This window comes from Echeneis naucrates, chromosome 22 (genome assembly GCF_900963305.1).
Source record: "Echeneis naucrates chromosome 22, fEcheNa1.1, whole genome shotgun sequence".
Classification (NCBI taxonomy): domain Eukaryota; kingdom Metazoa; phylum Chordata; class Actinopteri; order Carangiformes; family Echeneidae; genus Echeneis; species Echeneis naucrates.
Genome location: NC_042532.1, coordinates 15,585,862 through 15,598,387, shown reverse-complemented (window position 1 = coordinate 15,598,387; position 12,526 = coordinate 15,585,862). Strand labels below are relative to the sequence as shown.

Genomic DNA, 12,526 nt, shown 5'->3' with positions numbered 1-12,526 from the left:
GTCGATCAAAAGCTGCAGATTGCCCGTGTGAAGGCATCACACACACCTTTGTAAGAGCATAATACAGTTTTAATAGGAACCGCTGTGCTCATGTGCATCATTAGTAATAATGAAGGAGGAAACGTCTTGATGATTGCAACTGGAAGAACGTCATAGTTAGATCATGAAGTAAAGCAAACGGCCAGGGAGATATTATTGACTGCTGCTGAAATTGCATTGGGATGCCCTGCGGTACACATCCTGTAACCACATCCTCCACTGTTTGACTCATTTTGTTTTGTTTTGTCATTTTTAACATCAGACCACCAGCTAGTGAGCTAGTTCGTCAGGGAAATGTTGAAATAAATATAAAATATAAAGAGTCCATTATGGTAGTGGTGCTGGTGTGTGTGTGGACTTGTTTTCTTTTTGTTTGTCTTTCTCAATCTTAGATTGAGATTAAACCATGATTCATGAGCTATTATCTATGCTCAATGTTGACCTTGGATAGAGTTGCCCTTTTTATTTTTGTTTGTTTCTCCCCCCTTTTTGGTGTGAATGTGAATAAAAGGGAGCTGAGCTCCACATCAGACCTCACTGAGCCCGGCTGTGAGCGACAGCGGGGCGGGGACAGGGTATGTTTAAGACAGCTCGGAAATCTGGCCGCTCTGGGATGGTCGCTGCTGCTCAGGGACTCGGTGAAGACAGCGGTAAGTGGAAGTTTCTCTCTGAATTGTCTTTGAATTTAACCTAGTGACCAAAATGGTCACTCAAAAGTAACTGGGCGATAGTTGACACTGAAAATGCATGTAGTGTTTTAACGAGGAGCAACTGTTAAGAGAAAGACAGTTTCTACTCGGAACCAACAAACATGTATACTGTTCCCAATAACATTCATGGTCGTACATGTTGCTTCTGTTGGATATTAATTTGTTTTTACTTTTATGTATTGAATCTAATTTGAAACTCTTATCTGGAATGCAACTTTTTACTCCATATTACTAGTTTTTTTATTTGTTGTTTTCGCGCCATTAACGCGCTCAAAATGAATAAAGAACATCGTTAATTAATAGTTTATTTCATTTATATCACTTTTTAATGCTGTCAGTCAAAAATTTATTGAGTCGAACCTCTTTAATTGGAGGATATTCCGCCTTTCTGCTTTATTGTGAGGTGACCTTATTTATATTTATGACTTTTGCAAAAAAAAAACAATAATTTTTAAGTAATTACTGTATTTGCTTTAAACTGAGGTGGCACTTTATCAGATAGGCCTTTAAACTATTACACCTGCAACGGATTAGTGTTGGAATGTGTGTCAAGTACTTTAATTGAAGTACTGTGCTGTCCAGATTTCTATATATTATTTTTATTTATTATTATTTTCTATGTATATAAGTATATTCTATATTTCTGCTCCCCGAAATGGTTCGGTGGGAAATGTTCCACCTTTTTTACTTTTCTTCATTTATGGCTGTTGTTATTGAAAGTTACAATAACCAGCTGCCACATTATAATGCTGCATTATTAATTATATCAAAAGAATGTGATCCAACTTTCTGAGAGAAAGCATTCACTCATCTCAGATGTTTCTAAGAGCTTTTGTATTTGTGGAGCTTGAACCGTTCAGGATTGTTGACAGTGTGCAAATTAGGTGTAAATTCATATTTGTTGTAGTTTAGTTTGATGTGAATTTGTGTAGTTGTGTGAAGTGGTTTACGCTTGCAAACAGCCAGGAGCTTCCCAACACATGGTTGCCTGTCCAGCTATATTATAGTATCATAAAACAGACTTGAAATCAATCGTAACCAAACCTTTAGTTCTAAAGATGGGTTTAATCAACACCCCTTTCATCTTTTCATCATGGCTGCACATTTGCTATGTTGAAAGTGTAAAAGTTGTGACTCAAGCTATTCTAATGACTTTATGAAATCTGACTTACACTGGACTGAGTCACGTTGCTCTCAAGCTGTTTTAAATCTGTTTACAATCTCATCTGACAGAATGAACACATGGCCTGGAGTTTTTCAGTGCGCAGAGTCCTGGAGTCGAGCCGCTGGTAGGAAGATGGGGGGAAAGTGAGTGAGAAAGGCTGCGGCTCCAGCGGAGAGCAGTTTGTGGCGATGGAGGGGGTTGCAGCTGTGGTTTCCATCTGCCTACTGGGGGCTGGACTCAACTTTGGTAAGCCATGCTCAGAGTTCTCTCATTCTTATTCCTGACCAGAGTGAGATCCAGTGCAGTGAAATGATGAAATCAGTGTTGTGGTTGAAGGAATAAAATCACCGGAACAGGATCCCATTCCAAAATTAGACAATTTTGCCAAAATCACTATTTATAAGTCCACAAAACTGCTCACTTTTAGTAATGAACAAACATCTCCATTGGCCTTATTGTGTGTTGATGTTTTAACCTCTTTCAGCTCACTTAGTTTTCGAGCTCACTTTACTATATTTTTTCAAAGTCAAGCTCTAGTCAAGTCAAGACAAACTCATAAAGCTCTTCTACTTTGCCAGCCCAGCACCGATATATACATTTAGCAGCTAAAGACCCAGATATATAACTCTATCCCTCAGGAGCAGGTGGGGAGCAAAACAGGGCTCAAAGGAAGGTGACTTTTGGACTTAAGTTAGTTATCCATCACTGACATTGTTACAGCAACCGCACAATGTCACTGGAAAAAAAAATGCTTCACTGGGAGCTGGTTTATCATAGTAACCTGAAATTTGATGCCATGTTAATGTCACATACCACAGCTTGTTTTTAAAAAATTCTTTCTACTCCCTTATTGTCATCTTCTTCCTCCTGTTCTCTCATTGTTATACGATTCGTTGACTTGAACGACAGTGAATGTTGCTCTGACATTCACAGACATGGCTCCAAATGAATGCCTATTTCCAGCTATTGCCTGTTTCTTAAACTTTAATATAAAAAAACCCTAACCCTTTACCAAAACGCCACAAAATTAGCATTGAAACGCTCAGAAGGACACCAATTGATTAAAAAAACAAACAAAACTAAGTTAGAAAGCTGAGAAAACAGATTGGAATTTTTTCCAGGCAAACATCCTGTTTGAGCTTCTGTTAAAACTAAGGACAAAGCAAATGTATCCCATATATCAATCAATAGATGGCACAATACATTGTTTGCACTCAGACATTGGTTTCAAATAATTCATCTAGTTGACATTGTAATAAGATGCTACTTTGGAAAGAACATGTTCATTAATTATTTTTCATCTCACATATTTCTTGCCAGTGTAAATCTCATCTTGCACAATTTTGCTGTACACACACATCTGTGCATTTCAAACAATAAACTAGTGAGTCAGAAGTAATCTCAGACTTAGTGAGGGGTGTCTGCCCCTTCATGCTCTTAATTCTCTCCATCTTCAGCCCTGCCCCCTGCCGCAACCAGTGTGACCTCCAAACCCTTCCCCCGACCCCCGCGGCTAATTGGCTGTGTGTTCCAGAATCGAGCCAACGCCACCTGTCACTGGGAGGCTGGAGACCTGCCAGCGACGCGCTACACACTGCAAATCCAGAAGTTTATAGGGTGAGCCAAACCATTTCATCAGTGTGTCAGGAGTTGTGTTTGAACACATCCAACTATGTGACATATGCTTCCGCTCCAGTGCATTCACAACCTTCAGCTAATATCACTCACTCATTTTCTACGGCTAATCTGTTTCGGGGTCGTGGTGCCCCCCACTGCCTGGCAATTGGCTGGCAAGCCCACCCAACTTGGTGCCCACCAACGGGCAATTTAGAGCCACCAATTAACCTAGACATAATGTTTTTGGATGGTGGGAGGAAACTGGAGTGCCCGGAGGAAACCCACGCAGGCAAGGGGAGAGCTTGCAAACTCCCCTCAGTTAAGGGAAGGGCGCGGACAGGGAATCAAACCCATAACCTCCTTTTTGTGAGGCCGCAGTTCTAACCATTATCCTGCTATGTTGCCAGCAGTTTATATGTATCATAATATAGGCATTATATTATTACACAACATAGCACTTTGGTCCAGCACTCTGTTTTCTCTAACATAAAAGAGGCATATTTTAAGAATGATTCCATTTAGGTATTAAAACAATGTTTTAATCCGTTTGAAGAATATTTAATATATTCCTAGTTTTACAGATGGGGGACAATTGCAAGCAAAAACTACAAGTTTCTGAAACTCTACTGGAAGAATGACCACCATTCTTCAACATTATGAAACTGTCTCGGTTTCCATGGTGGAGATGACGCCAATCACTTTGATAAAAAATCTACAATGGATATTTAACTGTGATCTGGAGGCTCATTCCCAATTCAGCAAACACATGAGCTGGTGAGCCCAGTGGATCATTTGGTATCAAAAGAGCCAGATATTTACCTGAACGTGTAGACGGTTACACCACACACCGAAACAGTTTGAACAGTCATATCAGCTTGAAAAAGTGATGATATATAACTCTCAGTGGCCCCAAGTGTCAGCAAATAACTTACTGCAGGTTCAATTTGGGCTTCAAGTCATTTTATAAGATCCAGTTGTGTGACAGAGTGACAAACTGTTTTAATCTTGTCTTTCTATGGCAGTAAAATGTGATGAGAAATGTTCTACTCCTGCAGCCGGAAACAGGCTGATGTAGTCTGAGATGTGTCTTTGATACAGTTTGACAGTATTAAAGCAGCAGTAGACTAAAACACCCTAACGTTTCTGTCTTTCATCTACAATGGTCGCTTTTAAAGTATGATGACTTTAAAGTATATAAGTAAATATGATAATATTTACTGTATGTCAGGAGTGACCTGAGGAAATGCAGTTAGCCAAAAGACCCTAATGGCCAGTCAGATTAGCAAAGGCCCAGTTCAACAACGGCGAACTGCTGTATGTTTGCATGACTACATGCAAACATAAGTACAAAAATGTTAGTGCACTATTATTCTATTTACTTCTGCACCTACTTTGCTGTATATGCTTGGCTTTAAAAAAAAAAAAAAAAAATCTTTTCAACATCCTCCTTGTGCGTGTGAGATTTTGTGAACAAGTTTTATTCTCAGAGATAAGAATCCCAGAGTTACCACCGCACAATCTGATGATAACAGATGTGTTGTTGGTGACACAATCTTGTGCAGTATCTGCGTTTTTAGCCATGATTGTGTTTGTGACTGCACACATGCAAAAATCAACCATGTTAACACACTCCTGGGTGCCCATTTGCTTGACAGTGAGGTATCTGTTAGTTGACTATTGTGGCCAAAGGTAAGGTAGGAGTAGGACTCATAAATATTGTTTTCATGCTTTGCTTTGGCTCTGCGTATTAAAGGGTATGCCTTTGTCTGTTTACATGAACTTTTGGGCATTCAGAGGTGAGTCCTTCACAACGAAACGTTTTGTGGACCAGTACAACTGCGTTACGTCTGGCACCAGCTGCACAGCGAATCTCAGAGCGTCGTCAGTGAGGTTCATCTTTTGCGTCACTGTCATGGCACACAGTCGGAGCGCCAACGTATCATCATCTCCTCGGTGTCAGCCTGGTAGAATTGAATGTGAGGTTATTGCCATTCCCCCACTTGTACCTTGCTCTGGACTACGTGCTTGTACTTCTCCATCACTCCCCTCTTCCTGTTTTTCTCAGTGATGTTGCCTCCAGTGACTTTGAGCCATGTGGATCCAGTCAACAGGATGTCCAAATGTCTGAACATCACATGGAAACGCACCTTGGGTGTTTTCCCCGTGGCACTGTCTGAAATCAAAGGCGGAGCACTGAGTTCCCAAGTTGAGGTCACACAGGAGGGGCAGGTCTGCCATTCCTGAATATTAATAAAACCATATAACAACTAAACAAATGGATGCATTCATTTGAATGTAAAGGAAAGCGCAAGATGTGCCATTTTCTTTTTTTCGTCTGTGGAGCTTTTGACATTTTGGTACTGTCAGAGAAATCAAATGTTTTAAAACATTTTCGTATTGTTCACTTCACAGGCTACTTCTCACCTTACTTCACCTAATGTCTCCATCTCATGCAGCTTGGTGTCCAGGTCAAAAATGCGCCGGTGAAAGACTACAGCTTCCAGGTTTGTCTCTTCAGGCCAGACACTTCATATACCATCCGGCTCCGTCACCATTACCGGGGCCCACAGAGCCCTTGGAGCCCGTGGAGCAATGCACTCCAGGGGAGGACAGCTGAGGACGGTGAGTAAGGGGACTAAGACTGAAGCACCCTCAGCTTAAAATGATGTATCTCACAGATAATTTGGAAGACATAACAAGGAATGTATACGGCAAACATCTCCAAACAAACCACTGATGCAAGACGTCATGAACCAGCAAAACACAATATATTACACAACATCTGCACCTTTCTGTTTGCGTTTCCTTAGCATGTTCTTCTTTTAAGATGTTGAATTTCAGTTTTCCCCTTCCCTTCTGTCTGCCAGCTCCATCTGCAGCGCCAGCTTTCTGGAGACAAGTGAAACAAACGGACAAGAATGGGTCGAGGCTCATCTCCCTTTTTTGGAAGGTGTGCATGTGTTTGTCAAACTATGTGATCAGCAGCTTCATTTTTTTCTCACTGTCAGTTTGAGCTTTGCAGACTCACAATTTAATAACTTTGGGATCTGATTAGTTTTTAATCACCATCTAGTCCTGAACTTTTTCTAATTTGTTTCTATGGCTACATGAAATCACTCATTTATTGCAAATCTCTGGTTGGAGTTGAGAGCAAAGCTGAGATAACTGGTGAAAAACAGAATAGTCTTATCCATCCATCATAATCGGACCTCACTTCCATTTTTTTGTTTCCTCTTTTCCTTCACGGTTCACGCCTTCAAGCCCTTACCTCGCTCTCTGGCCAACGGCAGAGTCCTCTTCTATAATGTCACCTGTCAGACAGACAGCGCTCAAGTTCGGAAGTACGGGAGCTGCAGAGATTTACACCATACAAATATGTCCTGCACCCTGCGCCTCTCTGCAGAGCGCTGCTCCTGCGCTCTGACAGCCTCCAACTCTGCCGGGATGTCGCCAGAAGCCCACATACGGCTCCGTGGGGCCTCTGAAGCAGGTATTTATTTCATTAATGAATATGCATGAACACGTGTGTATGTTCATGCTATCGCTCACTCTACATTTGTGTAAGAACTACACACAGTAGCAGAGGTCTGGACTGGCAGCATTGATAACTTACTCCACACTGACCCTCTGTCACCTCCTCCGTGAGGAGCTCAGTCCAAACATAGCGCCAAGGAGTTCTCTCAAATATTAGTCGGGACATTTTTCCTGCCTTGTCTCTGCCATCCGTATACGAACCCGCCTGAGACAGTAGATGTCCCCCCCCCCCGCCCCCAGAATAATTTTCCCATCCAGCATGTTCGTTGTTTAGTCACCAAAAACACTTGCACCCATCAGAGCCCATATAAGTGTGTTGGAGCACTACAGACCAACAAAACACCTGATCAATGTCAATAGTTTAAAAGTATTTTTGGGCGCTTTATCAGCACTGCAACGTGCAGCTACACAAGGGTGTCACAAATGAGTTTCAGATGTTTGGATTAAGATGTCAGCAGGAACAACACAGTATGGCCCTCCGAAGGTCAGAGCATTGTTTGTGGCACATTGTTGTATTGCGTAACGTTGCCATGCGTCATGGATGTCTCTTGAACAATAATGAGGCGCTGCACTTGCACCTGGCTATTAAAAGGTTTCAGAGAGAGATAACGCAATCTGAAGTGCATGGCACCACAAAATGATGTTTACTTTTTGTAATTTAGCAAAACTGACAATGGCACAACAAGCTGCTTCAAGGATCTGCCCACTGTACAATGGCATGCTCCTCCAAGGTCTCTTTGTTATTTCTCTACACGCCCACCTGTCCCTTTTTCTGTTCTCAGTACAATGATTAGTAACAGCGGCTTTGGAGTGGGAGATTTGGACAGGGAGAAGTGTGTGTCACTGCTGAATTGGAGTGTGTTGCCGTTATCTGCAGTCGCATCTCATTGTGCAGTTCAGCAGAGCTGGTAGCAGCTCCCAAGATTGGCTGCCACATAAGCACGAATGCAGGTATATGCCGGCAATTCATGACAAAAATGAGACCCAAAAAAAAGTATGTATAATCAGATTAAAGGCCGACCTCAGAATCTGGACACGCAGAGCAGGTATAAACACTTGGAGGGGGGGTTGTCAACTCTCTTTCCAATAGCATCCGATAACAAAAAAAAGAATATGCGTCTGATGCTGAAGCTGACCGAATATAGTGAGAATCGATAGAGTTTTTTCCTTCTTCTCCTGTTTCTGTTCAGAGCAGCCCCCGCCGAGCCAAATCACCGCAACTCCACTGGATGACAACAACTTAGCCGTTAGCTGGGCAGCTCCAGCCAATCGATCAGTGAGCGGCTTCGTTGTGGAGTGGTTCGCCGTCAGAGAGAAAAGCAGCAGCATCACGCACTGGGAGAGGTTGAACAGCTCGTGCACAACACACATCATCACAAGTAAAATTTCTAACTCTTTTTGTTTTTTTATATCATCTGTCACAACCTCGTGTGAATCAGTTTCTGGCAAATGCCTTTTATCTTTCTATTGTTTAGAGGGTGTAAAGCCGATGGAGCGTTACACTATTTCTGTCACTGTCCTCTACGGCGATCGAGGGGCGGGGAAGAACGGGATGCTTCACATTTATACACGGCAAGGAGGTGCGTGACCTTTGTTTGTCTCATGCTGAGCTCTAAAAGTAGACGAGTTTGGTTGACGCACGAAGCCTCTTGACCTTGAATGTCAGTATTGTTCTAGATCTTTCTTTTCTTTGTCACCAACAAACATGTCGGCCTGTCTCGCCACACTTCATGCCTTCTCAACCCTCCACTCCGTGCTCATTCTTCCCTTTTGATAAAATTTTAGAACTACAAATCTATTTAGTTTTGTTTAAAAAGCTCTGACTTCCTAATGTAGATGAGCGCTGATTTTTTTTTTTTTTAGCTAAGGGGAATGAAATCAAATGAAAAGTCCGCTGCAGCTTTGGCTCATATGAGTGAATATTTACACACATTTATGGAATTCAGCTAAAATAAACTACAAGGCTGTGTGCACAGTAACGAGGAGACGACAATGGAAGTCTGTAAGACGTAAAATGTTTAGGTCCTTTCATGGGATTTTTTTGGCTTGTGTCGAGTACATTTTTACATGTATACCTTCAATAGAGGTTTCTAACTGGAGCCAGCTGAAGCACTTTAGTCCAGCGTAGAAGCTGATGACTCCTCATCAGCTCATGATCACTCCATCACCACTGATAAGGCGATCGTGGCTGACTCATGCAATGATGTGCAACGTACATATTTGTGTTGTGTCACTGACGGATCCTGAGAGAGGAGGCCGCCAGCGTCCTTGTCGATCATGGCTTTTGCCTCCACGCTGGCTGCCCCTCAATTTATGTTGTAAAGATACTGTAACTCTAGCATCAACAACTCCTTCCTCAAACTGACCCAAATTCTGCTGAACAGGACTCTTTTAGCTGAATGAGAGTATGCCAGCCTGAAAAATAAATAATAACGATGTCTAATTATAAAAGCGAAATTAACTCGTTGAAGAGCCAAGTGTGGTCTCTGTCTTCGTTTATCAGATGAGACAGGATATCTTCAGCTTGTGAAAGTAAACATTACCTAATCAGATATATATATGGAGCCTTTTTTCTGGCATGTTCAGCAGCTCTGTATCATCATCATCATCATCATCATCATCATCGTTGGCATCATCATCTCTGCTCCTGCTCCTGTTGTCTGCCGGTACAGTGCCCTCAGCTGGTCCTGTGGTGGAGGTGCACAAGATCTCTGGAGGGAGTGTGGAGCTCAGCTGGAGTCCGGTGCCCGTGGAGCTGTGTCACGGTTTCATTCGGAAGTACATACTGCACTACTCCACAGCAAACCAGCCGGCCAGGAGTGAGAAACACACATACTTAGAAACAGCGCTCACACACGCACACACAATTGCATCATTGCTGGAGTGGAAAGGAAATGTAGTGTTCCTTTCACCTGTTGTGTGACAAAGTCGGTCTCTATCTAATTTCATCCTAAAACAACACTGATGATGTACCCCTTCCTTGTTTACTCAGACGTGATTGTGCACGGTCATGTTCGACGTTACTCCCTGGGGAAGCTGTTGCCTGGTAACTACGACATCTCCATGCAGGCCAACACCGACGCTGGCAGTGGAGCAGCTGGGCCGGTTGTTAATGTGCACATAGGTGAGGAAAGATGCCTCACCCTCAAAATAAAAACACACAAGCACACATGCTGCTATATCTTTATCTTTGTGTGTGAAGGTCCTGATGAAATCTCAGTGGCGGCGTATGCCGTCCTTCCTCTCTTGCTGACGTTCCTGACGCTGGCGTTGATGGCCTGCCTGGCGCAGAATAAGATGTAAGAGCTTTGTCTTGCATTTAGCAAGCGGGACACAAACACAGACCTTTTGTCCTCAAAACTCAGTAGCTGCCATACTTCTTTCTGCCCGCTCGTGTTTGGAAGCAGCTAACTGTTTCATAGCATGTACTGTCTCTCTTTTGTTGTGGTTTGCAGGGTGAAACAGAAGCTTTGTCAATTCGTTCCTGATCCTTCTAACAGCAGTCTGGCCCACTGGATCCCAATAACCACTGTGACGGTAAGCTGAGTCCTTTTTCCATTTACTTTAGCTTCGCCTTAAAGTCTGGAAATAATAACCCAACAATGAACCGAACATACAGACTAACTGTCACACAACTACTATCCTGATAAGTCAGCGGCAGCCATGACTGACTCACAGAGAGAAAACCCATGAAACAATTTGTGTTTTAAGCACTGGATGGCAGCAGAAACCACAAACAACTTACTTCCTGTTGTATTGCATTCATGAGGTTAACTTCAGAGAACCCTGAGCTGACAAGACACATGTACCGTTAATTACATGAACATAAATAACAGAGAGAATGAATATCCATGAAAATATAAGATGAAGAAATAATAATTTTTAACAAAATGTTTTGTTCTATGGTGACCAAAAAGAATCAGGTTTGTATGTAAAAGTACTTACATGACGACTTGTAAGCAGTAAATCTCTTTTTTTTTTTGTGCCAACTGTCTGAAAACCTTATCTCATACGTGCTTTTAACTACTTAGTTTAGTTTTATAGATTTATGAAGAGATAAAAATCAGTAAAGAAATAATTTTGAAACATACATAAACAGAAAATGGAAGGATTTGGGCCTTTTGTGTTTGTTCTCCTCAGAGTGTGGAGCAGCCGTCAACACCAGAGAAGCCCAAAATTAAATACTCTGAAGTCACTCTGCTCGGAGAAACCGAGCTGCAGAATTCAGGCCTGCATGAGGCTCAAACACCTCAAAGGACCAGAATGTCAGAGTCCACCAGGAGCCCGATCAGACCCAGGACTACTTCTGATACGGATCCTACTTCCTACCCCTTAATTTACTCCACCGCCATCTTCTCTCAGACACCTCCTAAAAATCCTCCGCCAGCCATCCTGTCACCTGCTTATCTGCACCTAAGTGACTGGCAGCACAGCACCGTCAGTGTCAGCGACGTCAGACAGAAGCCGGGCAGTGACGGTGAGCTGAGGAGGTCTGGTACACAAGAGAGCACAGCACTGGATTCAGCTCCTTCTGTAACGGATAAGCTCCAAACCTTCCGTCTTTTCCTGAAACAAAATCAAAGCCTTGTTTCCTTCCCAGACTTTAGCAGCGTCCCAACGTCTTGTACGTTACTCTTTCACCAAGCTGAGGCTCATTCACACAGACACTCTTTTCTTCGAAGCAACTTTAACTCCGTACCGTCACTCCAACCCGACACCTTCGCCCATCCCAGCGCTCCGGCTTTTCTCCCTCCTGTTTTTGTGGATTTCTCATACTGTCCTGTGAAGTGTGACGCTTACATCTCCCCTGCTGTTTAGTGTCATGCCAAGGATACCCATATCAGATTTTTCTTCATAATGTGCATAAAGCCATCCATTATCCATGTATCAGCAACCTTAAATTAATATTTTACGTGGTTTTTTGCTTTTTTTTTTTAATATAAAAAAGGAAACTCAGTCATTATGCTGAGCTAAGTTTTTTATGTGCTTGTCCTATTTTTATTCTATCGATCTATTTTCTATATATGTTTGGCATTCACTGTGGACAGCAAGAAGAATTTCATTGACCAGGGAAACGTGCTTCTTTAATGTAAATATTAAACACTTTTGAATCTTGAATGGGGCTACACTGCTGTACACAGACAATGTATAGTTGATGTGTAAGCATGATGAATGTAAATACTACGCCTCAGTACTGTATCCAAAGGCGCCTGCAGTATTTCTCTGTACTCAGGGACCTTTAGTCATGAATGTACTTTTGTACAGTTTAAAACAATCATGGAGGTTTTCCTTTTGGGATGTGATACACGTCTGTGAATTCTTTACCAAGGCATTTAATGAACAGAGGACTTTCAGTTGGATGTAACTAGGTAAACACTGCAAACAAATGCAGTTTAGATCAAATGCCACTTAACTGCATTTCTCATCCTCCATGATTTACCTTTTTGTCAGTGGCAGCTGC

At 42.3% G+C, this 12,526-nt stretch overlaps 1 protein-coding gene across 1 annotated transcript; it reads left to right on the top strand.

Moving 5' to 3' along the window:
* Positions 1-634: 634 nt before the first annotated feature.
* On the top strand, positions 635-11,972 carry LOC115036388 (interleukin-6 receptor subunit beta). Its single transcript, XM_029494565.1, has 15 exons — positions 635-689; positions 1,983-2,160; positions 3,372-3,531; positions 5,326-5,507; positions 5,597-5,760; positions 5,988-6,153; positions 6,399-6,481; positions 6,793-7,021; positions 8,256-8,444; positions 8,541-8,645; positions 9,738-9,884; positions 10,058-10,189; positions 10,268-10,364; positions 10,521-10,602; positions 11,206-11,972. The coding sequence occupies exons 2-15, from the start codon at positions 2,103-2,105 to the stop codon at positions 11,881-11,883; spliced, it is 2,472 nt and encodes an 823-aa protein (XP_029350425.1). The 5' UTR covers positions 635-689; positions 1,983-2,102; the 3' UTR covers positions 11,884-11,972.
* Positions 11,973-12,526: the final 554 nt, after the last annotated feature.